Source organism: Archocentrus centrarchus, chromosome 14 (assembly GCF_007364275.1).
Source record: "Archocentrus centrarchus isolate MPI-CPG fArcCen1 chromosome 14, fArcCen1, whole genome shotgun sequence".
Lineage (NCBI taxonomy): Eukaryota > Metazoa > Chordata > Actinopteri > Cichliformes > Cichlidae > Archocentrus > Archocentrus centrarchus.
Window position 1 is genome coordinate 3695668 of NC_044359.1, and position 27587 is coordinate 3723254.

General features: G+C 45.7%; 1 protein-coding gene and 3 non-coding genes across 4 annotated transcripts; 2 read left to right on the forward strand and 2 right to left on the reverse strand.

Annotated features, from left to right (window-relative positions):
- The first annotated feature begins 3591 nt into the window (after positions 1–3591).
- Positions 3592–23948, forward strand: timd4 (T cell immunoglobulin and mucin domain containing 4). The gene is made up of 8 exons (XM_030747022.1): positions 3592–3704; positions 4219–4397; positions 4615–4777; positions 4970–5077; positions 5164–5243; positions 6770–6881; positions 6981–7014; positions 23269–23948. The coding sequence occupies exons 1-8, from the start codon at positions 3644–3646 to the stop codon at positions 23351–23353; spliced, it is 822 nt and encodes a 273-aa protein (XP_030602882.1). The 5' UTR covers positions 3592–3643; the 3' UTR covers positions 23354–23948.
- Positions 23949–24881: 933 nt separating this feature from the next.
- Positions 24882–24953, reverse strand: trnad-guc (transfer RNA aspartic acid (anticodon GUC)). The gene has a single exon. It is a non-coding gene; the product is annotated as a tRNA-Asp (tRNA).
- Positions 24954–25611: 658 nt separating this feature from the next.
- On the reverse strand, positions 25612–25684 carry trnav-cac (transfer RNA valine (anticodon CAC)). The gene has a single exon. It is a non-coding gene; the product is annotated as a tRNA-Val (tRNA).
- A 213-nt stretch (positions 25685–25897) lies between these two features.
- Positions 25898–25970, forward strand: trnav-aac (transfer RNA valine (anticodon AAC)). Its single transcript has one exon. It is a non-coding gene; the product is annotated as a tRNA-Val (tRNA).
- Positions 25971–27587: the final 1617 nt, after the last annotated feature.

A 27587-nucleotide genomic window follows, 5' to 3' on the forward strand; every position in this document is an offset into this window, starting at 1 on the left:
AGGAATAAAAAAACTCCTTAACTTCATTTTGTGTGTCATTCATTCATTCATTCATTCATGTGTTTGTGGTTAATGTGTGGCTGATGGTAATAAATGTCTATTAATGTCAAAATCATTGTGATTTCAGTCAGTGTTTACTTCAATTCAACAGGACCTGAGATGTTCATGTTCCAGCTGTTGCTGTGTTTCCAAAGATGGGACAGTGATGTGTTTATGAATACTGGGTGATGGTGACTTTATTGGTGAAGCATTAAGATATAATAATTTTCCACTGTGTGTGGCCTTGGTTGGATGGATGGATTATTAGTATTATGACATTATATATTTGTGATATTATTTACAACAGTCTTGCAGGTTATGTCAGAAATGTTGACTCACCATGAAGTGAACTATTCCAGCTGTTTTTATTACTTCACATTTAGAACCATTTCATGTTTTCTTCATTAGGTTTTTTCTTATTTAGCTCACTTTTTAAAAAATGTTGTTACATTTAAAATGTGCTTGGACCAGTTTTTATTTGAAACTAAAACTCTCAGATTTTTAGTTTGGGAAGAGATGAAATAAAGAAAACTGAAATATTTAGTTTGTATAAAGAAGTCCTCTGTGTGACAGCGATGTCTCCATGCAGCCAGCAGCAGAGTGTGTGTTTCTGTGAGTGTGTGTTACACTGAAACAAAGTCTTTTTGTCCTCAGTGTTTCCTTCAGTTTAAACTCAGCTTTCAGCCTCGGCCGTTTCTCCTCCATCAGCTCTGAATCATGTTTAATAGCATAACCAACACCGACGGTCATTCTAGTTATTACATAAATGTAATGCACCCGACCCATTAATGAAATTAAATGCTTATGGTAAGTTCACATCTGTGCCACAGGAAACATAGACTATGAAATAAAAAGAGCAAATTATGCGAGAAAATGTTGAAATAATGAGAACCATTCATCCATCTGTCAGTTACATGATCTTGTGCCTGTTGTGTAGGTGTTGTAGTCCCTCAGTGTGTCTGCTTCCCTGTGTTGTGTCAAGGCAGCATTTGTTTCCATGACTACTTCCTGTTTTACTTTGTATCATATTCAGTTTTACTCCCCTTGTCTTGTTCAGTTGTGCTCCCTGGTGTGTCCTCGTTTGTGTATCGTCTGTGTCCTGTTCTTTATCACATCGTCTCACTCAGGTAGTGTGTTTCCTTGTTCAGAGTTTCCTAGTTGTTGACTTATTAGCTCCAGTTGAACTTTTCTAGTTTCCTTGTACCTGATGTGCATCCAGCAATAAAGCTGTGAATTTTTGAGTTCATGCTTTCCTTCCTGAGTCCTGTGTTTGGGTCCTTATCCTGCCTGCCATGCTGCAGAATCATGACTGTCAGAGTTGTTCAATATTTACAAGGTTCAGTGGATGGGACGTGCTAGCGTTGCATATCTTGGTTTAATTCATGCATGTTCAGGCATAACTGCATTTGTGAGCTATGTTGGTTTAATCTGACTGGTTTACTCACTGTTCCTGTGGTGACAGCATTTTGTTGTTTTCACACTGTGGTCAGGTTGCATGGATAGACTAGTCGACCTCACTTTTATGCCTCCTTTGTGCTTTTGGAGTGCCACCACACCATTTTGTGGTATAGAAGTGTAATAGCATATTTACAGCACTTCTTGTAGCACTGGGCCCAGTTGCTCATAAATTCTGAATGCTGAATAATTATATTTATATAATTACAAATGGCTTATTTACTAGTCTGTAATTAGGTGCATTTGCACAGTTATGCAAAACTAAACATCTTTTGGATGAAAAACAGCCCAACATATCCAAGAGCAGGTCAAACACCCTAAACTACATATTTTCTAAAAAGTCTATGCCCTCTAGATCAGATATGGCATGCACTCATACTTGTCCCACTCTTCTCAATGTCATGCACATGACACAGCTTTACAATGTGTATCATATTGAAATACATTGTTTTTCAATGGGCCTATTCACATCAGACTAAAATAGCGATGCATCCCCAAAAAAATAATATTTAACTTCAATCCAGGGGACAATGAAGTGGTATGAGGGGGGCCCCAAATCAAATTTTGCTTAGGGCCCCTTAAAGGCTTGGGCTGGCTCTGGTCTCTGTTGACAGCTATTCAGCATGGTCTACCTTTGGTGATGGGGAGGAGGACTCTCTGTGTCAGCTGTGTGCTTGGCCACAAAGTGGTACTACGGTGGTAACTCATTTCACATTTACAGTAAATACAAATAACTTTGGTCTGGTCAAGAGAACCAGTTGGCAGCGCGTTAAAGCTGAAGTTGCCATTCTTTATCCGTTTCTCCTTACCATCCATGACAGTACTGTTGCATCACTTCCTGATATCCCAAACCACATGGTCCAAAGGTCACAGACATTCTTGTTTAGGTTTTATTAAGAAAAGGTCCCGAACTGTGGCAGCTGCTATATTTTTATTATGCTCCATGTTTGATAACAATAAAAGCTTTCTATACTTCTATCGTATGTACAAGGAGGAGACACTGAAGCCAAAGAACCTGCAGCGGTCATTCAGAAAACGACAGTGAAAAACAAACAGAACAGAACTTTGTGCACGTTTCACTAAATTATGACCAGATCTCGAGGAGGATCGGCCATTCTTCTGCACTGTGGACAGACAGAGAGACGCCTCAGAAGAAATTTCACACGCAATCTGGCTGAGAATGAAGGAAAGGTGGGGAGTAAATACTGCAGTGAGATTAGCAGTGTTAGGTTCGGACCACCGTTGAATAAAGAAAGACACAGAAACCCGTAGTTGATTTTTTACCTGCAGGGAGAGTCTCAGTCAGCTAACACTCACGTGCCTCTGAAAGAGAGTCTGACTTCCTTCTTCCTGCCGGTGCTTTTATTTTAGCATCACGTGGGTGCGTGGGGGGTGTGTGTATGTGTGTGTGACGTCAGGAAACAGGCGTTACCTGCTTTCCTCACCTGGAGGGTCCAGGTGTATGAGAGTATGTTTTGTGCTTACAGTCTGATGGTCATGTGCATGTTTATGATGAACACATTGTGATACTTAGAAAAACAGTTACATGTTTATCTATTCTAACAAGCAGATTGGACAGAGACGGAACAGATTAGGAAGGACACACAGGTGAGACCAATCAGGGTGAGGCAGGTTGTTACCAAAGGAAGTCACACTGACAGGAACACATAACGAGCAACAATTAATAAACAAAAGTGGAAAAAAAAATGCCCAAAGGATGACAAAGTCAAATATTTTTGTATTTACACCACTATTACCATATTTTCATTAACAGCATGACTACATTTTCCCATTTAAAGTTTAACTAACTGCTGCATTACTTTATTTTTTTTAATATTACAGTATTAATACAGTATATAAAATAGTATACACTAATACTTTTTACTACTGTAATAAAATACAGCACAGGGCAGTTACAGTACTGTATTCTCCCACAATCATGTGCACTATAAACGCAGCGCTCGTCCTGGTGTAACAAATGAGCAGAAACACTGCAGACATTCACACTTGCAAACAGACACACAAACACACTGTGTGTGTGTGTGTTGCTCCTCCTCAAACGACCTCCCCTTGACCCTCTGTCACAAAGACACACTGTTCTGTCTGACTGGACAGTCAGCACGCACACACACTCACACACACTCACAGGATGGCGGCCGTCTCTCCTCCAACGCTTCAGACCTTCACGTCCCTCCTCTTCCTCCTGTCAGGTGAGAAACACACACTCTGACATCAGTGTGACATCACAGCACCCGCTCTGACATCACAGCACCCGCTCAGACTCCTCAGAGTGAAAGCAGCTCTTTGTTTAGTGCACATGAATGAGGTGTGACACAACACGGTTACAGTAGTGTCACTCTGATGCCTTTCCTTCAATTTATGATCATTTTCTCTTGCTTTGTGTGCCTCTGTTGTGTGTTTGTGTTTGTTTTTTGTATCTTTGTGTTTGTTTTTTATATCTGTGTTTGTTTTTTGTATCTTTGTGGTTGTTTTGTGTCTCTGTGTTTGTTTCCTCGTCTCTCTCTCTTGTATAAAGAAGGCTTGAACCCAGTACAGAAGTGTAGCCCACAGCTGGATTGTTGTTGTTGTTATTGTATTACATGTGTTTTTATTGATATTTTATCACATCATATTTTCTCTCACCTGTTGTGCAGCTCACACATGAACAGCTGAGCTGATGTGTAAACGTTAATATTTTGGCCCGTGTGTGTCTTTGTGCTGCAGGAGGACCGTTTTCATCCGTTTCCTGTTTTAAGGTGATGGAAGGGGGCGTGGCCTCTCTGTCCTGTCAGTACTCTGTGCAGCGTTTCGGTCTCAGTCGGGTCTGCTGGGGTCGCGGCTGCGGGACGTTCTGGTGCAGCAACATCCTGGTGCAGACAGACGAGAACGGCGTCATCACCAAGGTCAGAGGTCAAAGGAGCGACTCCAGCATAAATGATTACAGGATGTCCTGACTGTACAATAAGTGTTCATTTGTGTGACAAGGAGAACATTCAGAGTAAAAACTGCAGATAAACTCGTAACCAGCATCTGAGGTTGCTCTGAGCTCTCCCCTTTTAAAGGCTGTGTCCTCGTTTCTTCTTCTGTCAACGGTTCTCTAACCCTGACCCGGTGCTGCAGGTGGAGGACCGGTACCGCCTGACGGGGGACGTCATGGACGGACAGATGGACCTGGACATCCTGAATGTGAGGCGGACGGACAGCGGGCCGTACTGCTGCAGGGTGGACATCGACGGGCTCTTCAACGACCAGAAGATGATCATGAACCTTAGAGTGGTCAAAGGTGAGTGACCCGCGCTTCCTCACCTTTTATTTCCTCCTCATTGGCAGACGTCTTCAGAGGCCTTTTTAATGACAGCTGAGGCTGATCCAAAGTTTCTTCATCTCTGGATCTTGACATGGCGGCGCCTCCTCTGCTCAGTGGAAACTTTTCCTTTTTTGACCACATTGGTGATAAAACGTTTTTCCTTCTCAGCTCCAGTCTCAGTCCTCGTCACCAGCCCTCCCCGTCCAACCACAACATCGACGAGCGCAACAACAGAGGTCACGACCGAACGAGTAACAGAGTCGCCCACCTCCACAGGTGAGACAACGACAGGTATGGTGAAGTCCCTGTTGAACTTTTGTCCGCGATAAAGCTGACCGTGTTTCCGTCTCTGTCTCATTCAGTGAACTGGAAAACTCTGCTGTCGTCTCAGCTGGACCTTCTGAGGAGAAACTCCACCCTGCTGCACTCCGACACCCTCACTGTGAGTAGCCACCAGCCCAGGGCTGGGCGATATGGACCAAAAGTAATATCTCGATATTTTTTAGCGGAATGGCGATATACAATATATATCTCAATATTTTTTCTTCACAAAGGTTTAAACAAAAAGGTCAAAGCTGCACGTCCCAAATGTCACACAGACACTTTTATTAACATTCAGCTCTAGATGTACATGAGAAACTGCTCAAAAATAAACTACTGGCATATTTAAATAATAATGCTCATCAAATAAATTAATGCTTTTTTTCGCCATAACAAAAGACTTGCAGCTGTCACAGTACGAAGGCTGTATGTACACAAAACACGGCAACAGCGGAAGATTCAGGTCCTCAAAAAACTTTCCAAAAGTCGCCGAACTCACCGGAAAAAGTCACCAAATTTGTCGTTGCTCGCTTTTTGGAAAAAAAGCCACTGGGTCTGAAAATCTAGCGACAAAGTCGCTAAGATGGGAACACTGCCACGTGGTCACTTCCTGCATGATTTATGGGTGAAGTGGAGAAAGGCGGGGCAGCGTGAAGTGGGAGAAGAGAAAGACATAGACTATATTGATATAAAGATACTGTCTCATCTTATATCGCATATGAAAATATATCGATATTTTTAAAAAACTCGATATATCGCCCAGTGCTACACCGCCCCCTCCATTACCATCGCCTCCCACTGAGCATGAAGCAGATTTAAATTCTGTGTGTTAAAGTATTTTAAATCTTACCAGCTGTTCAGGATTGTACAGCCATTAGCCTTTAGCTTAGCTCCCCAGATCACACAGACTGAACCCCGAGTTTATTGCTGACCCTCTGAACACGAACGGCTCTTCAGAAGAGCTGCAGGAGAAAGCCTCTGCTCTCTAAACGAGCATGGCAGCACAGCTTAGGTCTGCAAAGCTGCCTCTGAAAAACTGTGCACTCAAACATCATCAAGTTCAAACATCTCTGCCTCCACTGTGTCTTTATTGTTTGTGACAAACATGCAGCTCTTGTCCCTTTAGTTGAACACTGTTATGCAGCCTAACTTGACATAGCCAGTGCTGACATACCTGACACAGACCACGGTGAAAAACTGTTGTGCTTCCCCATCAACGCCCCTCAATGAATGAACCCCTTCCTGTATAAAAAATGCAGTAACTCATAACATGAGTGCCCCCTAGTGTCCAAATAGAATAGAATAGAATGCCTTTATTGTCATTATACAGGATGTACAATGAGATTGGAGCCCTTTTTTCTACCCAGAAAAAATGCATACAATACAAAAAGAAAGAAAGTTTCTCTCACAAGCACAAACACCTCAGGGCAGCTGTCAGCACAGTGGAGGAGGGCTGAGGATTTGGGCTCCCTGCAGTCACTGAGTGGACCATGAACTCCTCTGTAGACCAAAGTATTCTAGAGGCACAGCTTCAACAGTTCTGCTGTTTCTAAATGTCACTGTAATCGTTTCAGCCTTGGAGTTTGATTAACCAAATCAAAGGTAGGCTGTCAGTGCTGCAGGCTGATGAGTCCTCTCTGCATCCAGGTGGAGGACCCTCTGCCCTCGCTCTCCCTTCAAATCAACGTTCCCGTCCTCTCGCTCTCCATCAGCGTGTTGATGATCCTGGCTGCAGTCTTCCTCTTCCTGGCCTTCAGACGTACGTCCTTCACATCTTTGTCTTCTTCCAGCAGGTTTTTATGTTTGCATACAGACACCAAATAAAGCTGAGGTTGATTTTTTTTATTTTCTGCTGCAGGTGGAATTTACAGAAGAGCATTGAAGCCCAGCTGGTGAGTTCAGCACAGGCTGCATGAAGCACACAGCGGATTAGATGCTGCTTATGTCACCCAGCTGGAGCCAATCACAGCTAGTCAGCATACTCTCACTCACAGCTGAGACAAACCATGTGTAGCACCTGTGTCACACTGCTAACTGGGCCACTGGACCAGTTCTAGGCTCTAAGGAGTGGGGAGCAAGAATAACAACACCAGAGACCGCTACTTTAAGTGGAACAGGCCGGCAATTTACTGAATGCAAAAACACACACATAAAATACAATACATAAAACCCTGCAGGTTCTTAATAAGGAGGCAAATATAATTGAAAAGGAAAAAATAAAGAGTATGTCACTCTTTCTTTTTGCTCTTTAGTTTACCTAGCTTATTTTAATAAGACTAATTTGAGTTAGTTAAACCAGTCTTTTTTTCCTAGGTTGCATCTATTTTAAGATTCCAATTTTTCTTCCTGAGTTAACTCAATCTCCTTTCTTTTACAGGTAAGAAAAATACCTTCAAACACAATTAAATCAAAGTGGACCACAACTATTCAAATCACATTCAGACACATAAACATATGAAAATCAAAGTATGGCACTTTAAATTCAAGTTCAAGTCAAAATGTAAATTCAGGTACTCAGTTCAGTGAAAAGCTTCAGTTTGACTCAGTCCAAAAAGGATAATAATTCAATCAGTTCTCAGTTCTGGTCAGTTCAGTTCGAACTAGTCCCTGATATTCCTACCGCTCCGGCAGCAAATCACCACACGCAGGAGAATCCCTCCCTAATGCGATGGAGAAGATGAATTGAAGGTCTGGGTCTGGCTCGCCATCTTGAATCCCGTCTGTGAATGTGCACGCCGCACACGGCAAACCAATCCTCGCTCCGACCGAGCTTCCAACCAAGCAAAAAACCTGACCTGTGTAATAGGTCACAAACACAATAAAACTCTTTTTAAATCCTCAAATTATACAAATAAACTCTTCTTCATAAACCCAATATATTAATCAGGTAACAGTTTATGACAGAGCATTTCTTTGTAACGGCTACATTTTTTAGCATTAGCCCTCCGCCAAAAGAAAAAGTACGACACGGTGAAAATGCAGGAAAATAAACATAAAACTCACCAAACCCGATGTAGCTTAGTTCTCATAAAATCCCCGTCAGTTCCCGACCAGGTAGATTATGTTTTTTCACCATAATATTAACTTTTTTCTGTTAATTAATCACCGCTCTTCTCTCTGACTCCTCCTCTGCTCTCTCCCTCCAGTCTGTGTACTGCAGCGTCACTCAAGTGCTGCGTCTGTAACGCTGGTTCCTTAAAGGGGCAGTGACGTTATTTTCTGTCTGCAGACTTTTAATCAACTGTTTATTCTTTTTTATGTCAGATTTTAACATGGGTTACATCCTCCCCTCTTTACCTAATGCACGTCCCTGTGCATTTTGAATTTATACTGTCATAACTCTAGGAGTTTTTGGAAAGCTAGGTTCTTCAAGAGAATCTGTAAACACATCACTCAAGGTTTGAAATAAAGACTGAACTATTGTAACCAACGGGTTTCCTAGCTCAGGATAAGTCAGTCTTTTAGTCGGTTTTCTGTCTCTGACAGGTCTTCCTGAACAGTCACTTTCATTTTGGTTGTCCGTTTGACCCAGATCACTTGTGTTTTCTTTGCTCTCCTGAGCAGGTTGAGTAGAAGGATGGACATTATCCAGGTCTTTCTCAGGTAGGCTTCCAATTTCCTGTTCAGCGATTGAGTTTCTCTCTTCAGGATCAGGTAGGTCTTTCTCTTCAGTATCAGGTAAGCCTAAATCATAAGTTTCTACTGGAGGATCTTCAGGGAAAGCTTTGGCTACGTCTGAAGGATCTTGCTCAACAGCAGTCAAGTCAGGTTCTGGTTCATTCCTTTCAGGTAAGTATTCCGTAGGTTCTGAAGTCAGGTTGAAACCTAGTGTTTCCACTCTTAGGTTTCTGTGATAGTGATATCCCTCAGAATCAGATTGGGATTCATCCCCATCAGCTCCATTTGATGTGTCATTTTTAGAATGTTGTCGAGTTCTTGGTCACCTTACTGCTTTTGGTGGGTTAGTTTCGCTTTCGACCGGGGTCGCAGGAAGGAAACCACATGGCAGCAGGAGGTCACGATGAAGAGTTCTTTGCGGACCATCTCTTGTCTCAGGTTTCACAACATACACTGGGATGTCTCCGGACTGTCTCAGGACAACATACACGTCGGACTCCCACCTGTCAGCTAACTTGTGCTTGCCTCTGAGACGGACATTTCGAACCAAGACTCTGTCGCCTTCTTTCAAGGTGGAGTCAACAACGTGCTTGTCAAACCTTGCTTTGTTGCGATTGGCTATCTTTTTAGCATTCTCAGTTGCTACTCTGTAACTGTCTTCAAGTTGAGATTTCAGGTTGCGGACATATTGCGAGTGAGAGCCTGGCTGATGATTGACTGGTAGGCCAAAGGCTAGGTCAACTGGCAGTCTCGGCTGACGCCCGAACATTAACTCGTAGGGGGTAAAGCCGGTTGTCTCGTTCTTAGTACAATTATAAGCGTGTACTAATGGCCTGACATACTCACGCCAGTGACTCTTCTGGTTTTCAAGGGTGCCCAACATGTTGAGCAGGGTCCTGTTGAAGCGTTCTACAGGGTTCCCTCTCGAATGGTAAGGCGTGGTTCTTATCTTTTGAGTGCCAATGAGCTCACACAGTTCTTTTATTGTTTGAGACTCAAAGTCAGGACCTTGGTCACTGTGGAGTCTTTCAGGAATGCCATAATGAACGAAAAAGTGGTCCCACAGGGTCTTGGCCACTGTCCTGGCTTTCTGATTTGGGGTGGGGACTGCCACTGCATATTTCGTAAAATGGTCGGTGATGACCAAAATGTCTTTTGTGTTACTTGAGTCCGGCTCCACACTGAGAAAATCCATGCACACGAGTTCAAGTGGTCTTGTAGCCACGATGTTGATGAGTGGTGCCGCTTTCTCGGGCATGGTCTTACGTCGTATGCAACGGTTGCAGGTTCTGACTTTATTTTCCACCTCAGTTGACATTTTGGGCCAATAGAATCGCTTCCGGACAAGATCTAGTGTGCGCTCTGTGCCCATATGGCCCATGTCGTCGTGGAGGCTCTCGAGGACTACGGATCTCAGGGCTTCAGGGAGTACAAGCTGGTAGTGAGTCTGAGCACCCTCTTGTCGCCTGCGATACAAAACACCATTTGAGACCTCCAGTTTGTTCCACTCCCTCAGTAAGAGACCAAGCTCAGGAAGTTCTTTCCTCAAGGAGGGTGGAGGTTTCTCTCCTGACTCCACTTGCCTGATGACTTCACTAATGCAGGGATCAGCATTTTGTTTGTCTCTTAGTTCAGCTGGTGCTAATGGTGGAATGACAGGTAAGCCACCAAGCTGATCCTCCTCTTCAAAGCTTTGAGGGAGAGCCTTTGGGTGGTGGGCAAGTGACACAACCAAGGCGGTGCTGGGTGATGTTTCCCCAGGGTGATTGTTGATTACTTCATGGACCAAATGCTTCTCACAGATGGCTTTGATGGTGCTTTCATTCAGGTGTGCATAATCAGCCTCTGACAAGTGTCTTTTTGTGAATTGTTGTATTCTCTCCAACTCTTTTTGTGATGATGTGTCATCAGATACTCTGCCGTGAGGACGTCTGGACAGTCCGTCCGCGTCCTGGTTCTGCTTACCGGCTCTGTACTGTAGCTGGAAATCGAACGTCGACAGAGCGGCCAACCATCTGTAGCTCGTGGCGTCGAGCTTAGCTGAGGTAAGAATGTATGTTAATGGATTGCTATCTGTGACAGCAAGGAATGTGTTTCCGTACAGGTAATCCTGGAATTTCTCTGTTACTGCCCACTTAAGGGCAAGAAATTCTAATTTGTGAGCGGGATACCTGGACTCACACCTCGACAGACCTCGGCTCGCATAAGCAATGACGCGCTTCTGTCCCTGTTGCTCCTGGTAGAGAGCAGCACCGAGGCCCGACGTGCTTGCATCTGTATGTAAAATGTAGGAGAGCTTAGGGTCAGCAAACCCGAGGATGGGTGCGGTTGTCAGCTTTTCGATTATAGTGTCGAACGCTGTTTGGCAAGCAGGTGTCCATCTGTCACCAAAGACATCCTTTGGATTGAAATACTTCTCAGGGTTCACTGTGGTTTTAGCGTGCTTTCTTAGTGGTGGATAGCCAGCAGTGAGCTCGTTAAGTGGCTTCACGATCTTAGAATAGTCTTTAATGAACCGGCGGTAGTAACCACAGAAACCCAGGAAGATTCTTAGCTCCTTCAAGTTGTTTGGTTTTGGCCAGGTTTTTAGTGCTGCTAATTTGTCAGGATCGGTCTCAATGCCCTTTTGAGACACAATGTGCCCGAGGTACTTTACAGAAGTTTGGTAGAACTTGCATTTCCCTGGTGACAGTTTCAAGCCAAACTCTTTCAATCGGTTATGTTAAAAGTCCGTGCCCTCATTTGGCACTACGTTACCCATGATGCACCTGTTTACTTTGTAGTTCTACTCGCTCGTAGGTAGCCAGGTTTGTGTGCTTCGGTGGGGCTCAGTGCCGTGAGAACAGCATCCACGGAGCAGGAATCGCCATCCACTGCCAATCCCCTTTTAACCTTGTGTGTATGAGTGCTGTGTGCGTTCTTATGATATGGCCACACACACCCACACCCACACACGCACACCTTTACGCACCTAGAAATACTTACAACAACCTCTGTACCCTCATCATTTCCCATGTACCTGATTCTATCGCCTCCTCAATAAACCCTCTAAGCGGCACCACTGGAGTTGGCCTATTCCTTCTGACCGAGGAAGATTCAGTTGACGAGCGATCCGTAATCAGCACACATTAGACGCACACAGTCTCTTACAAGTGGTCCTTCGAGCCGGATGTGCTTATTGGTTGGATCAACAACATGGCAACTCCCAAGGATAAAGCTTCTCAGGAAAAGAGTCATAAGCACAGTCCCCGTCCACACAGGAACAGGAAGCTTCCGGGACATCTGGTGGAATATGAGCATGACGTACCTGATCCAGAGGAGTCAGAGTCATCTACCAGCAGCAGTTCAGAGGAACCTAACAAGGAGAAGATGCGAAGATGGGAGAAGATGGAGGCCGTTTTGGGCAGAGTACTGGAAACGATGAGTGAGATGCAAGTCACTATGAAGGAGACCAGTGGCACACTAACCAAGCGTGTGGAGCAACTGGAGCGAACATGTAAGTCATGCAGCCCTCTCCTGCCACATGCTCATGCTCCAAGACATGATAGAGCAGAATCCCTTCCTGCATTCCTTCTAACACCACAGCCTAGCAGTGTGGGCATGCACAACAGCCGTGGCCCTGATCAGCTGAACACCCTGGCACCAGAAAGGCAGGGCAACAGAACACCAGTGAACCTACTGAGGCCAATAGAACCGGCTGCACTCTTACCAACACAGCAGGCAAACCTCTTGGTGCAGTCAGCACCATGGCCAGCTTCACGGCCTCTAAGCTTGATTAACCAGCCAGCTCTATTGCTACTGGAAGTTCAGTCAGCTCCACAGTCAGATGCAGCTGAAGCACCACAGCAGATGATTCAGCCACGGCCAGAGCCTCAACCTGTACTTCAACCCGCTCCATCGCCAAGGGGCCCTCCAGTTTATCCAGGTATCCAGGTAGCGTCGTTACCAGCTCCACCTCCTAGAGTGTGTCATATGATACAGCCTGCTCTACAACCTGTCATTCAAGTAGCACAATCCATGCCGCTCCGGAGGTGCGAACCGCATCAGACTGAGTCCCTATACAGTCAGAGGTACCAACATCCACAGCCTCCAAGCAGCTCCAACCAGATACACTCTGCACCACCAGACCCCTACCCAGCTTCTGCTACACCCCGGTATCAGCCACCACAGGGAGTGGCAGCACAGCAGACCTATAGCCAGCATTATGCAGCTGCACTTGCTGATTCGGCTAACCACGACTCTGCTGCCTCTCGATCACCGCCTGCTGCATACCATGCACCAGCCCCCCTATTTCCTAAGGCGGAAGTTAACCATCCAAACCTGATGGAGATGGTTGTTGCATCATCATATGGCATTCCAAAGCCCAGACTGGTAACATTTAAATCAGGGAAAGAGAGTGATTTTGCACTATTGAAGAAAGGACTGGACAGCCTACTCAGGCCTCATGCACACCTCACAGAGGAATATAAATATCACATCCTGCTGGATCATCTCGAGCATCCATGTGCTTTACAAGTGGCCAGGCGCTATATCCATGACCGCACTCCCTACACTAGTGCAATTCAGGCTTTGGAGCAGAGATATGGACAGCCTAGACAGTTGGTCCAGAGTGAACTCAGTGCTATACTTAACTGCTTGCCTATTAAGGCAGGTGACCCTCAAGCATTTGAAGATTTCTCCCTGGCAGTATCTAGCCTAGTAGGTCTCCTCAGTACTATGGACGATGTAGCAGCCAGTGAGCTCCAGTGCGGTTCACATGTAGACAGGTTACTCACCAAACTCCCTCCTAGCTACAGAGACAGCTTCATTGAGTACTGTATCACACGTGGCATCATACGCACTGGCAGTAGCCGCACATACAACATGTATGACCTCTCTGAATGGCTCGAGCGCAAGTCCCAAGTTCTTCAGCTGTCAAGGCAAGCCACTCAGCTACAGTCATCAGACAGACCACGCCCAGAGAGGAGTAACCCCCGAGCCTCCGCAGGGTCTAAAGCACTGAGTAAGTCCACATCCATATACTATGGCTCAGATCCTACTCAGACACAGCCAAAGACGGACACTAAGGCACAAGCTATTAATCCTTCTTCCCCTTGTAAGAAGAGACAGAAGTTTAAGCCATATTGCCCATACTGTGAAGGAACAGAGCACTACCTCAGTGGCTGTGTAGACTTTAAGAAGCTAGACCTCACAGCTGTAGCCACCTGGCTAAAGGATAAGTCCAAATGCTGGCGCTGTGGCCGTAAACACACTCCGGAGCAGTGCACTCTGAAGAAGCTGTGCAGCACCTGTGGAGAACAGCACTTATTAGTGCTTCATGACCTGGCTGAAGCTAGGAGGCGGGACCCTAACATCCTAACAGTGAGCACCAGCAGAGTGTTTCTGGATCCGGTCAGTCACTCTGGCCGGGTGATGCTCAAGGTTGTGCCCATCCAGTTACACCATCAAAGGAAATCTCTGAACACATATGCTCTCCTCGATGATGGATCAGAGAAAACCATCATACTCCCAGCTGCAGTTAAGTTATTAGGCTTATCCCCAGACGAGGAAACACTGTCTCTGCGCACCATCCGTCAAGATGTGATTCATATAAATGGAGGCTACATCTCATTCCAAGTGTCTCCCAAGGCTAAACCCAAGATACGTTATAACATCACACGTGCCTTTACTGCCCAACAGCTCAGCCTAGCTGAACAGTCATGTCCAGTGGAGCTCTTGAAGGAGAAGTATCGCCACCTACGGCAAGTGCAGGTTGAGGGATTCAACCGGATACAGCCTCTAGTGTTAATCGGTTCAGATAACGCTCACCTAATAACTCCTGTCCGTCCAGTCCTGCGTGGCCCAGCCCATGGACCTGTCGCTGTTTGCACCAAGCTAGGGTGGGCCATCCAAGGTCCAAGCAGTAGCATGCCTACACAGCAAGGGGAGGCGCACTGCCTGAACATATGCCTTTCTCCTGCCGAAGCCCTGCATCAGGATGTACAACGTCTGTGGCAACTAGATGCTCCCATACATAGACCCGAGAAGGAGGTCACGCGCTCAAAGGAGGACAGACAGGCCATAGCCATGTTGGAGGCCAAGACCATCAGGGTACCTGTGAACGGTGTAGAGAGATATGCCACCCCCCTGCTGAGGAAGAAGGACTTTCCGCTGATGCACGTCCCTCCTGACGTAGTTAAAGGCCTGCTGAGATCCACAGAGCGTAAGCTGATTAAACATCCTGATCTGGCTCTCACCTACAACCAGGAGATCAAGAGGTTGGTAGATTCCGGTTATGTGGTGAAGTTGACTCCAGAAGAGATCCATGGCTCTACTGAATCTTGGTATGTACCACACCACATTGTGCATCATAACAACAAGGCACGAGTAGTCTTCAACTGCTCCTTTGAGTTCCAAGGGAACGTCCTTAATCACTACCTCCTGCCCGGCCCTCCTCTGGGGCCTACACTGCTGGGTGTACTCCTCCGGTTCCGCCAGTATTCGGTGGCAGTGAGCGGAGACATAAAAGCCATGTTTCACCAGATCTGCCTGCTTCCTGAAGACTGCCCCCTGCTACGGTTCCTGTGGAGAGATGGTGAAACAGAGAGGCCCCCAGACGTATATGAGTGGAGAGTCTTACCTTTTGGGACAACGTGTAGCCCCTGCTGTGCTACATTCGCCCTTCAGAGGCATGTGAAGGACCACAGAGACACCCACAAAGACATCTATGACTCTGTCCACACAGCCTTCTATGTAGACAACTGCCTGCAGTCCCTTTCTACCCCACAAGAGGCCAAGTTACTCATTGACAGAATGAGAGAGCTGCTCCTCCAAGGTGGATTTGAGATACGACAGTGGGCCAGCAACCTCCCTGAGGTGGTTGCCCATCTGCCCAGCACGGCCAGGTCAGAAAGCTGTGAACTGTGGTTAAACTTCAAAAGCCTCGATCCACAGGAGTCAACATTGGGTCTCAGCTGGCACTGCCCAACTGATGTCCTGGGATACAAGCACCGCCCAGTGTCCTACACGACGGTCACACTGCGCAATATTTACAAAGTGCTCGCCAGTCAGTATGACCCATTGGGTTATATCTCCCCCTACACCACAAGAGCAAAGCACATTGTGCAGGCCCTGTGGAACACAGAGAGAGGATGGGATGAGCCCATAGAAGGAAACCTGCTTCATTCCTGGCCCGAATGGGAGAAGGAACTGCCTAATCTCCAGCATATCACCATCCCTCGATGCTATAGTCCTTTTCACAACAGCAGCGGTGCTACATATGAGGCTCACATCTTCTGTGACGCCTCTGAGAGGTCCTATGGAGCAGTGGCTTATCTCAGAGTAACAGAGCAGCAGGCACACATCTCCACCTCCTTCATCATGGCACGTTCAAGGGTTGCACCCCGCAAACAGGTGTCAATTCCCAGACTGGAGCTGTGTGCAGCGTTGACGGGAGCCCAACTAGCGAAGGTACTCCAAACTGAACTCTCACTACCACTGGACTCTGTCTACTTGTGGACTGATTCTACTACAGTGCTGCAGTGGATCCAGTCCAGCTCATGCAGGTACAAGGTATTTGTGGGGACTCGGATTTGTGAAATACAGGAGTTGACTTCCCCAGAACAGTGGGGGTACGTGAACTCTGATGAAAATCCAGCAGATGACATCACAAGAGGGAAACCACTGTCAGAGCTCACTGCCTCCAGCCGTTGGTCACAGGGCCCACACTTCCTCACCCAGACTCCTGACACCTGGCCAAAACCCCCGACAGAGTTCCCAGACTGTGGCAGTGAAGAACTCAGAAAGACCGCATTCTGTAGCTTCACATCTGTATCTCAGAGCCTACCAGATCCCGCACAGAGCACTTCACTAGAGGACTTGATTCTAGCCACTCACCAATCACTGCATGGGGTGGCTGCGACCTCCTACACTGCTACTGAGCGGCTGGAAGCAGAGACCGAGCTGCTTCGCTTTGCACAGAAGGACAGCTTCCCAGAGGAGGTCCAAGCGCTCCAAGCAGGCAACTCTGTACGCTCAAGCAGTCGTCTCAGTGCTCTTTCCCCTGAGTATGACAGCCTCAGTGGACTGATCCGAGTGGGAGGCCGCTTGCGTCAAGCCATGGATGTGGACCCTGACAGCCTCCATCCAGTTGTGTTAGCACCTGATCACCCTCTGACTCACCTCATCATAAAGCACTATGATGCTCAGCTGCTTCACCCAGGTGCAGAGAGACTCTATGCAGAGATAAGGCGCACCTACTGGATCCTTAGAGGTCGCCAGGCTATTAAGAAACATCAGTACCAGTGCATGGACTGCAGAAGATGGCGTGCCTCACCTCCTACACCAAAGATGGCAGACCTTCCCTCAGCTCGGCTGAGACTGTACAAACCCCCATTCTGGTCCACAGGGGTCGACTGCTTTGGACCGTATCTGATTAAGATTGGACGTAGGAGAGAAAAACGCTGGGGGATCATCTACAAATGCCTCACCACTCGATGTGTTCACTTGGATCTCCTCCCTAGTCTTGATACTGACTCTTTCCTGATGTCATTACGCAGGTTTATTGCTCGCCGGGGGAAGCCGTATGAGCTGTGGTCCGACCGAGGCACCAATTTCAGGGGTGGCCACAGAGAACTACAGAGCGCCTTTGAAAAAATGGCCCCAGAGCTGCAGCACCAGTTGGCAAAACAGACCATCAACTTTAACTTTAACCCACCGCATGCTCCTCACTTTGGGGGAGCCTGGGAAAGAGAAATCAGGTCAGTCAAGTCAGCTCTACAAGTCGTCCTAAAAGACCAAGTCATGGCAGAGGAAGTCCTCCTAACAGCTCTCATAGAGGTTGAAGGCATTCTTAACTCTAAACCGCTAGGTTATGCCTCCTCTGATGTGGCCGACCCAGACCCCATCACGCCAAACCTTCTGTTAATGGGGCGGCGGGATGCAGGACTACCACAGGTAGTGTATGGTCCTCACGATGCCCTGTCTAACAGGAGATGGAAACACAGTCAGGTGGTCAGTGATCATTTTTGGAAGCGCTTTATCCAGAACTACCTCCCAGGGCTCCAGTTGAGACCGAAATGGAGGAAATCTACTGATAATGCCGCTGTGGGACAAATTGTGAGGATCGTTGACTCTAACCTTCCCAGAGGACTGTGGCCAGTGGGGACCATCACCAAGGTTTTCCCTGGGACAGATGGCGTTGTTCGAGCTGCTGAGGTGAAGGTTAAGGACAATATCTACGTTCGCCCAGTAACCAAACTGGTGGAGCTCCCTGAAGAGCCTGAAGACCTAAGTTGTACTTCTCCAAACTAGTGGACTTTTGAATGAGTGTATTTGCTTGCAAATACAGGGGCGGCTGTTAAAAGTCCGTGCCCTCATTTGGCACTACGTTACCCATGATGCACCTGTTTACTTTGTAGTTCTACTCGCTCGTAGGTAGCCAGGTTTGTGTGCTTCGGTGGGGCTCAGTGCCGTGAGAACAGCATCCACGGAGCAGGAATCGCCATCCACTGCCAATCCCCTTTTAACCTTGTGTGTATGAGTGCTGTGTGCGTTCTTATGATATGGCCACACACACCCACACCCACACACGCACACCTTTACGCACCTAGAAATACTTACAACAACCTCTGTACCCTCATCATTTCCCATGTACCTGATTCTATCGCCTCCTCAATAAACCCTCTAAGCGGCACCACTGGAGTTGGCCTATTCCTTCTGACCGAGGAAGATTCAGTTGACGAGCGATCCGTAATCAGCACACATTAGACGCACACAGTCTCTTACAGGTTAAGCACGTGCATCAACCTCTCCTCGTGCTCCTCCAATGTAGAGGAGAAGACGATGAGGTCATCCAGAAAAACTAGGACTTGCTTCAAGTTCAACTCTCCCATACAACGCTCCATGAGTCTCTGGAACGTGCTAGGGGCGTTGGTTATCCCCTGAGGCATTCTGTTGAACTCGAAGAATCCTAGAGGGCAGACGAATGCGGTTTTGTGTTTGTCTGCCTCCTCCATCTCTATTTGATAGAAGCCCGATTTGAGATCGAGCACCGAGAACCACCTGGACCCGGTCAATGCTGAGAAGGACTCTTCCAGATTGGGTAAGGCATATGAATCCTTTACCGTTTGTGCATTCAATTTTCTGTAATCTATGCAGAGTCTGACATCGCCATTCCTTTTCCTGACAACTACGATCGGCGAGGAGAAAGATGACTCTGATTCACGGATGACTTCTGCGTCGAGGAGTTGCTGGAGATGGGTACGCACAGCTTCTATGTCCTGCGGATGTATAGGTCTTGGCCTGTGTTTGAATGGTATTTCGTCACCGAAAGTTATATGGTGTTTGATTTTGTCAGTGCGGCCAAAGTCAAGCTCGTGCATTGCAAACACCTCTGGCATGGAATTCAACTTCTCTTTATCCTCTCCTTCCACTCGTTGGGTACAGGAGAATCAGTAAAGTCAAAGTCGAGATTTGGTTTTTTGTCAGATTTTGTAGGAGAGTCTGAGTCAGGGGTCTTGACAGGTTAAAAACTCTTGACAGCGTGTATCTCTGCTATCACAGCTTTTGGGGGCAGGGTGACATCATGCTGTGACTCATTTCTGAGTATGACTGGTATGCAGCGTGATGGCTTTGGTGGTAGACTTACCAGGCTATCTGTCACCAGGATGCCACCAGGCAGGGACGATGACTTTGGTGACTCCACCATCACCCACTTTCCAACACCAGATGTTGTGCAGCTCACTGATCCTTGAAGGACCTTTGTCTGTCCAGCTGAAATGGTCTCGAGGTCCCTACTATGAAGCCTCACCACTCCCAGGCTGGAATCAACATACTGTTTTTTCCGGATTTCAAGGGTCTTTAAGACGACTTTGTAGCCATAAGGAAGAGACTCAAAGTTCTGAGGTGCGATCTCTGCATACTTTTCATAGAGAACATCCAAAGTATTTGTGCCTATAACCACTGATGACAATGTGGAGCGCATGTCAGGTACAACCAAGACCAGCGTAGGTACCTCGATGTCGACTCCAAGCAAGCTCTTTGGGAATCTGATGGTGGCCTCAACATAGCCAAGGTAAGGGACGCTTTGACCGTTGGCTCCTTCCACTTCAAGCAAGTCGTTCAAGGAATTGAGAGGCAAGTGAGACAGGTTCTCTAGATAGAAAGAGTTGGGGATCGTTGTTACTTGGGATCCTGAATCCAACAAGCAACTACAGTCTTTGTCAGCTATGGTCACTTGTGCGGTGCACTTGGCTCCAATCAGACCTTTTGGCAAAGTCACTGACTGTCTTTGTGTGTGAGAGAACACATGGGCTCTGTAAAACTCCTTTCTGGGACACTTTGCCTGTGCTCCAGTCCCCGTTTGTCCCACAACCGGAACTGGGTCTAGTTTAAAGTATCAGGCTTTGAAGTGCCATATTGACTGTCCCATGCTAACTGCTTTTCTTTTAGCTGCTTCCTCTTCTCAGCCACAAGAGATGGGTTCGGCTCACTTTCACACTGAGGCTTAATGTGCCCATCCTCTCCACATCTAAAGCAATACCAAGGCCTTGGTCTATTGCTTGTGCTGTCGTTTGCACCTCGGCTGTGGGGCTGCAGCCTTTGAGATGTGTGAGTGATAGCTGGGGAATGTGTGTTAGCTGTTGGGGGAGCTAGTGGTCTGGTAGCTGATTTAGCTTTTCTACTGTCTTTCTGTGTGATACGTGTGAGCTGAGACTGTAGATCAGCTATATGTTTCTTTAAGTCTTGGATTTCAGACCTGTGATCAGGAGCTGGCTGAGATGAGCTGCAGTCTTCTTCACCCTGCACATAAACACCTTGATAATGAGAAGACACTCTTGGCTTTGAAACATTGAAGTGCTGTTTCATGCGTGAAGCTTTGGAAGAACGTTTATCTTCTGCTGTGCGGAGTAACAGGAGAAGTTCAGCAAAGGTAGGTGGATCCTGCTTCTTCTGTTCTAGCTGGAGTTCAGCTATCAAGATGTTATCCCAGCAGCCCCTGACAAACTGCCTAAGAAGATGCCGGTCAAGGTCGCTTGCAGTTACACCTCCCCTTCTGAGGGTGGTGCTCAGCATCACCTGCAGCCGTTGCAGATAAGCTGAGGGTTTCTCACCATTATCCTGCATTGTGTTGAGATACTTTGCAAAGAGGTCGTCTCCATCTTCGACTGTGCTGAAAGCAGAGTCCAAGATCTCTAAGTACACACTAAGAGGAGAATCAGGTGTCAGGTGCTTCACAATATAAATGGCGGGTGATAAGAGACTTTCAAGAAGCTTTCGTGACTTGTAAATATCAGACTGTGTTGTGTCTTTAAGAAGAAGTTCCACATTGGAGCGCCATGTCTCATAATCCACTTCACTGTTGGGACGTGGGACACGCCCAGAGAAGGGTCTGAGTCTCAAGGAAGTGTGCACCTGCAGAGCAGAGTCTTCATTTCTCACTATGTGCTCAACAACTACTTTTTGTAGGTCAGGTGGATTGACGTCAGAAAGTTTCAGAGCAGGCAGTGTCTTTTCCTTAGATGATGTCGACAGTGGGGACCAATGATGTTGAACATGCTGCTGTGGGGTCATACTGGGCAGGGAGCTTACCTGCGCAGCATTTTCAGGAGCATGTTGCTCTGGGGTATCAGGTGAGTTCTGCTCTGCATTTTCATCTTGGGACTCTGAGTGATCTAGATCAACAGTCTCACTGATGAGGGAGAGCTCTTCTCTGAGGACAGCTGCAAAGTCTTTACCAGTCTGTTTTGCAATGTCCTTCAACTCTGAAAGGTAAGTCTGTGTAGCTGTCTTGCTAGCTACAGGTGTGTAAACATTAGCTAGGGCTCTGATGTGGTAGGTGACGTCAGTCTTAGTCTTACTGTTAAGCCTGTATGGCAATGAAGGTAAGAGAGATTGCACAGCTGTACCATACACATACTCTATGATAACCTGTTTGGCTGAATCTGGTTCAGTGAGATCCACTGGGATTACTCTTTGAATGGAACCATATTGTTTCAGGAAGTCACTTAGTTCGTCATCAGTTTCTGTATCGGTCATGCTGCTAACTATGACTGAGTTAGGGATTTTTACACTACTGGTTTGAACGACATCCATTTTTTTCTCTTTTTTTTTTTCTGATAATATTATAATACGGTCTCTGGTTTCTAGTTTAAATGCTTTAAGCCACTCCTGGCTGGCTCGCCACGTTTGTAGCACCGGTGTCACACTGCTAACTGCGCCACTAGACCAGTTCTAGGCTCTAAGGAGTGGGGAGCAAGAATAACAACACCAGAGACCGCTGCTTTAAGTGGAACAGGCCGGCAATTTACTGAATGCAAAAACACACACATAAAATACAATACATAAAACAAAAATTACCCTGCAGGTTCTTAATAAGGAGGCAAATATAATTGAAAAGGAAAAAATAAAGAGTATGTCACTCTTTCTTTTTGCTCTTTAGTTTACCTAGCTTATTTTAATAAGACTAATTTGAGTTAGTTAAACCAGTCTTTTTTTCCTAGGTTGCATCTATTTTAAGATTCCTATTTTTCTTCCTGAGTTAACTCAATCTCCTTTCTTTTACAGGTAAGAAAAATACCTTCAAACACAATTAAATCAAAGTGGACCACAACTATTCAAATCACATTCAGACACATAAACATATGAAAATCAAAGTATGGCACTTTAAATTCAAGTTCAAGTCAAAATGTAAATTCAGGTACTCAGTTCAGTGAAAAGCTTCAGTTTGACTCAGTCCAAAAAGGATAATAATTCAATCAGTTCTCAGTTCTGGTCAGTTCAGTTCGAACTAGTCCCTGATATTCCTACCGCTCCGGCAGCGAATCACCACACGCAGGAGAATCCCTCCCTAATGCGATGGAGAAGATGAATTGAAGGTCTGGGTCTGGCTCGCCATCTTGAATCCTGTCTGTGAATGTGCACGCCGCACACGGCAAACCAATCCTCGCTCCGACCGAGCTTCCAACCAAGCAAAAAACCTGACCTGTGTAACAGGTCACAAACACAATAAAACTCTTTTTAAATCCTCAAATTATACAAATAAACTCTTCTTCATAAACCCAATATATTAATCAGGTAACAGTTTATGACAGAGCATTTCTTTGTAACGGCTACATTTTTTAGCATTAGCCCTCCGCCAAAAGAAAAAGTACGACACGGTGAAAATGCAGGAAAATAAACATAAAACTCACCAAACCCGATGTAGCTTAGTTCTCATAAAATCCCCGTCAGTTCCCGACCAGGTAGATTATGTTTTTTTCACCATAATATTAACTTTTTTTCTGTTCATTAATCACCGCTCTTCTCTCTGACTCCTCCTCTGCTCTCTCCCTCCGGTCTGTGTACTGCAGCGTCACTCAGGTGCTGCGTCTGTAACGCTAGTTCCTTAAAGGGGCAGTGACGTTATTTTCTGTCTGCAGACTTTTAATCAACTGTTTATTCTTTTTTATGTCAGATTTTAACATGGGTTACACATGCACACCTTCACAGGGAGAAACACAGACCATGAATCAAAGTTATCATTAACTCTGCTGTTTTGAACCCTGCAGCTTCTCCTCTGAAGAACCTCCTCACATCATCTATGAGATCCGCATGAGGAGGCCAGTGCAGGAGAACATCTACACGCTGGACTGACCAGACCAGCACCACACTGTGGAGCAGCTGCATTAGCGGTGAAACAGGGAAGAAGCTGATTTTGTTTACACTGTTATTAAAAAATATTCAGAGATCCTGTCTGTGAAGAGCTCATCAGCCTGACTGATGACTGAGTCTGGAGTAAAGTCTCAGCTGGTTTTATTATGATGATTTCTACATTGATTTCTGGAGGTTTTTAGTCTCTTTTCTGTTCTTGCTTTGTCCTCCGGGTTATCTTTGCTGATTGTTCACGTCTGCTCCACTTCCTGTCTTTTCACAAAGTTTAAACTCCCATCCAGAAAGAGTCCCGAGGCTCATATGCGTGCAATTTGGGGGCTTGAATCTCAGTGGTTTTCATTATGTGGCATTCATAATCTGCAGTGATGGGAAGTTCAATAATCAAGCTGCATGCCTGCCTAAAATAATCTATTTCTGTTCTTTGATATCCTGGTTGTTATTCCTCAGTAGGTTTCTGTTCACAAAGGGCCAATAAAACCCTGTCCAAACTAGGGATGGCACGATACCACTTTTTTATGTCCGATACCGATACCGATATTTTAAATTTGGCTATCGCCGATACCGATACAAATCCGATCTTTTTTGTATTATTATTTTTAAAAATTGTTTTTAAATGCCTGGATCAATTTTAGGTAAGTCAACAGTCTCTCACACAACAAAAATCAAAATCTTTTAGTTGTCCCACATACAAGACTAAGGACCAGGGGGCAGAGCTTTTCAGGCAGTGGCACCAAAGCTCTGGAACTGTTTACCACTCCATCTCCATTTAGCTGACTCTGTGGAGTCTTTTAAAAAACAGCTGAAAACTTTTCTGTTTAACCAGACTTTCTGTTGACTTTATTTTTATTCTTTTTATTTTAATATGGTAATGTTACATTTTAACATGGTGTTTTATCTGTTTTTTGGTTTTTTTTGGACATTGTGTTTTAATTATTGTACAGCACTTTGTGACTTTTTGTCTGTGTAAAGCACTATATAAATAAACTTTACTTACTTACAACAATCGCTCTATCACCTGAATCCTGTTGCTCCTATGTGAGAAGGTGATGCATTGGCTTATGGTATGTTGCAAATTTCATTAGGGCTGCAACTATTTATTATTTTAGCAATCGAGTATTTTATTGATTATTCCATCGATTACCCGAGTAACTGAATCTGAGGGTTTTTTCTAACTCCTGATCCACTCCATTCCAGTAGGTGTCGGTAATGCAGCTCTAAGCTGGTTTGTTCAACCGCAGACCCACAAGAAGAAGAAGACGACCGAAAACTGCAATGCAGCTAATGTGGGTCGGATCGGATTGCATTTTTTATTTCTTTCCGATATCCGATCCAGTAATTTAGGCCAGTATCGGACCCGATACCGATACTGAATATCGGATCGGCGCATCCCTAGTCCAAACATGTACCTGCGCTTTGCTCATCATTACATGGAGGACTTCACAGGGTCTCATTTTCTTTTTCACAGAAAACACCAAAAAGTTAAAAAAGCAGGAACAATAATAAAGTTTGCCTCCCCGTCGGGGAATCGAACCCCGGTCTCCCGCGTGACAGGCGGGGATACTCACCACTATACTAACGAGGAGTGCTACAGATACTAAAAAAGGCAGTACCATTTTTAACCATGACACAGGCTTAATGACACTGTAATATAGTTGTAATAAATGAATTTAAGATAAGATAGTCTTTATTTGTCACATGCGCAGTTATACACAGTACAATGCACAGTGAAATGTATTTTGTACCTGCAACCATATATACACACACATATAAATAAGAAGAATAAAAACAAAAATAAGTAATTCTGTCTGCAGGAATTATAGAATATTATATATTTACATAGTGCAATAATAGTCCAGTTAGGGCTCAGAGTTGAGCAGACGGATGGCTTGTGGGTAAAAACTCTTTAACCTTTCAGTCTTAGTCCTCAGGCAGTGGTAACGCCAGCCTGATGGGAGCAGGGAGCAGAGAGAGAGGCCGGGGTGGCTGGGCTGTTTTAGGATCTTCATCTAGTTTACATTGAGCACCGCCGTATGGTCATAGTACTCCACATTGTGGTACAACAGCTATACTGCTACGAACCAGCAGAGGAGTTAATGGGTGGAAGCCAGAGGAGACAGAGGTCACGGGTTTACCCGCGACAAACGCGATGAAGGTAGAACAAAGATCGGGAACTGCGGTGAATACCGGCTGTAACAGGAAACACGGTTTTTGGGTAAAAAAAAAAAAAAAAAAAATACTCATGTTTCCGCCCGGTTTCGAACCGGGGACCTTTCGCGTGTGAGGCGAACGTGATAACCACTACACTACGGAAACTACACTTCTCGCTTTTTGGAAGGCGACATAAATATCATGGCATAAACTACATAAATATGACAGGAGAGTCTCAGAATTTCATGCTTTGACTTTAAGGTTCGGCCTCCAAAGCGGAGGAATTTCAGGCCATAAACATATAACGTTCACACGTTTCTACATGTTTGCAGTACAGTTACAGTAAAATTAAATATGTCCACAGACAGATCTACACAAGTTTCCGTAGTGTAGTGGTTATCACGTTCGCCTAACACGCGAAAGGTCCCCGGTTCGAAACCGGGCGGAAACAGTAGCTTTTTTTTTTTTTTTTTTTTTTTCCTTCTTCCCCCCCTCTTTGTAAAAATGTTCACAGTGTATATCTGTGTAGATTCTCAGTCATCCAGGTCATAGTAGTCTCTGGAGCTTGAAAAAGGCGACTGGACTTCTTTTTGTTTCTTGAAGACGTTTCACCTCTCATCCGAAAGGCTTCTTCAGTTCATCAGGCAGGAGAAACAGGATCAACTCCTGAAAGGCCCTTGGATTTTCTGAGTTCCAATCTTTTGTTTTATCATTTGTATTTGGAGAACTCTATTATACGTTGAGTATATAAAGAAACGTTTGATATAATGTATGTTTTTACATTAGTAATTCATTTTACACTTTTTTTTAGGAGAAGCCACTTGGGAGCTGAAAGAGCCGGCTCTTCTCTGAGAGCCGAGCCTAAAGAACCGGCTCTCTGAAAAGAGCTGGAATTCCCATCACTACCTGTCGCTGTCTGAGCAGCTGTGATTGGCTGCTGTCTCGGCTCTCCACACTGCCTCAAAGTTGTGCTCAAACCTGCAGGATTTTGATGGACCTACAGCGCTGTGCAGCGCCCTCTGGTGTGTCAGCCCTATAACTGCATCTTAAACTAAACAATCACAAATTTACCACGTGTGCACACCTGAGTGAGCAGCAGGTACGTGGTTACGGTTGTTATGCACTGATTAACTGCACGAGATTGTGATGATTCCTGCTTTAAGTTTTCTGCTGTGATGTTTGTGATTATGGATCCTTTTGCTTAAAGTTTGCTTAATGGTTACTGAATATTGTCACATGGCTGATCCAGGAAATGCTATTGGCTGATTAGTGATCTCTGGAGCTTGAAAAAGGCGACTGGACTTCTTTTTGTTTCTTGAAGACGTTTCACCTCTCATCCGAAAGGCTTCTTCAGTTCTCAACCAAATGGTGGAGAGACCCAGGTATTTAAACCCCTGTGGGCGTAGTCCCCTGGAGGTGGTTATGACCCTCTATTGATCATGTGCTTGAACACATGTGCCCAGGTGTGAAGGGGGCGTGGGTCATATTTAATCAGTGGTTTCAGTTGAAACCAACTTAGGACTCCGCTCCATTGTTTCCTGTGGCCTATTGAGGTCACTGGAACAAAGGTGTGAATGGGGGTTGAGACGTCTGGGAAGGGAGCTCAGGACAGCACTGTAAGCGGGGGAAAGTTGGTGACGTAATCCACCTCCTCTGTTCAATGATGGTTGTTCACAGTGGACATAGATGGCTTCTTTCACTCCTCTTTCAAACCATCTGTTTTCCCTGTCCAAAATGTGGACATTGGCATCCTCAAAAGAGTGCCCTTTTTCCTTCAGATGCAGATGTACTGCTGAATCTTGTCCTGTCGAAGTGGCTCTTCTATGTTGTGCCATTCGTTTGTGAAGAGGCTGTTTGGTTTCACCAATGTAGAGGTCCGAGCACTCTTCACTGCACTGAACAGCATACACTACATCGCTGATCTTGTGTTTGGCGGGTTTGTCCTTGGGATGAACCAGTTTTTGTCTTAGGGTGTGACTTGGTTTGAAGTATACTGAGATGTCATGCTTGGAGAAAATTCAGTGACCTCAATAGGCCACAGGAAACAATGGAGCGGAGTCCTAAATTG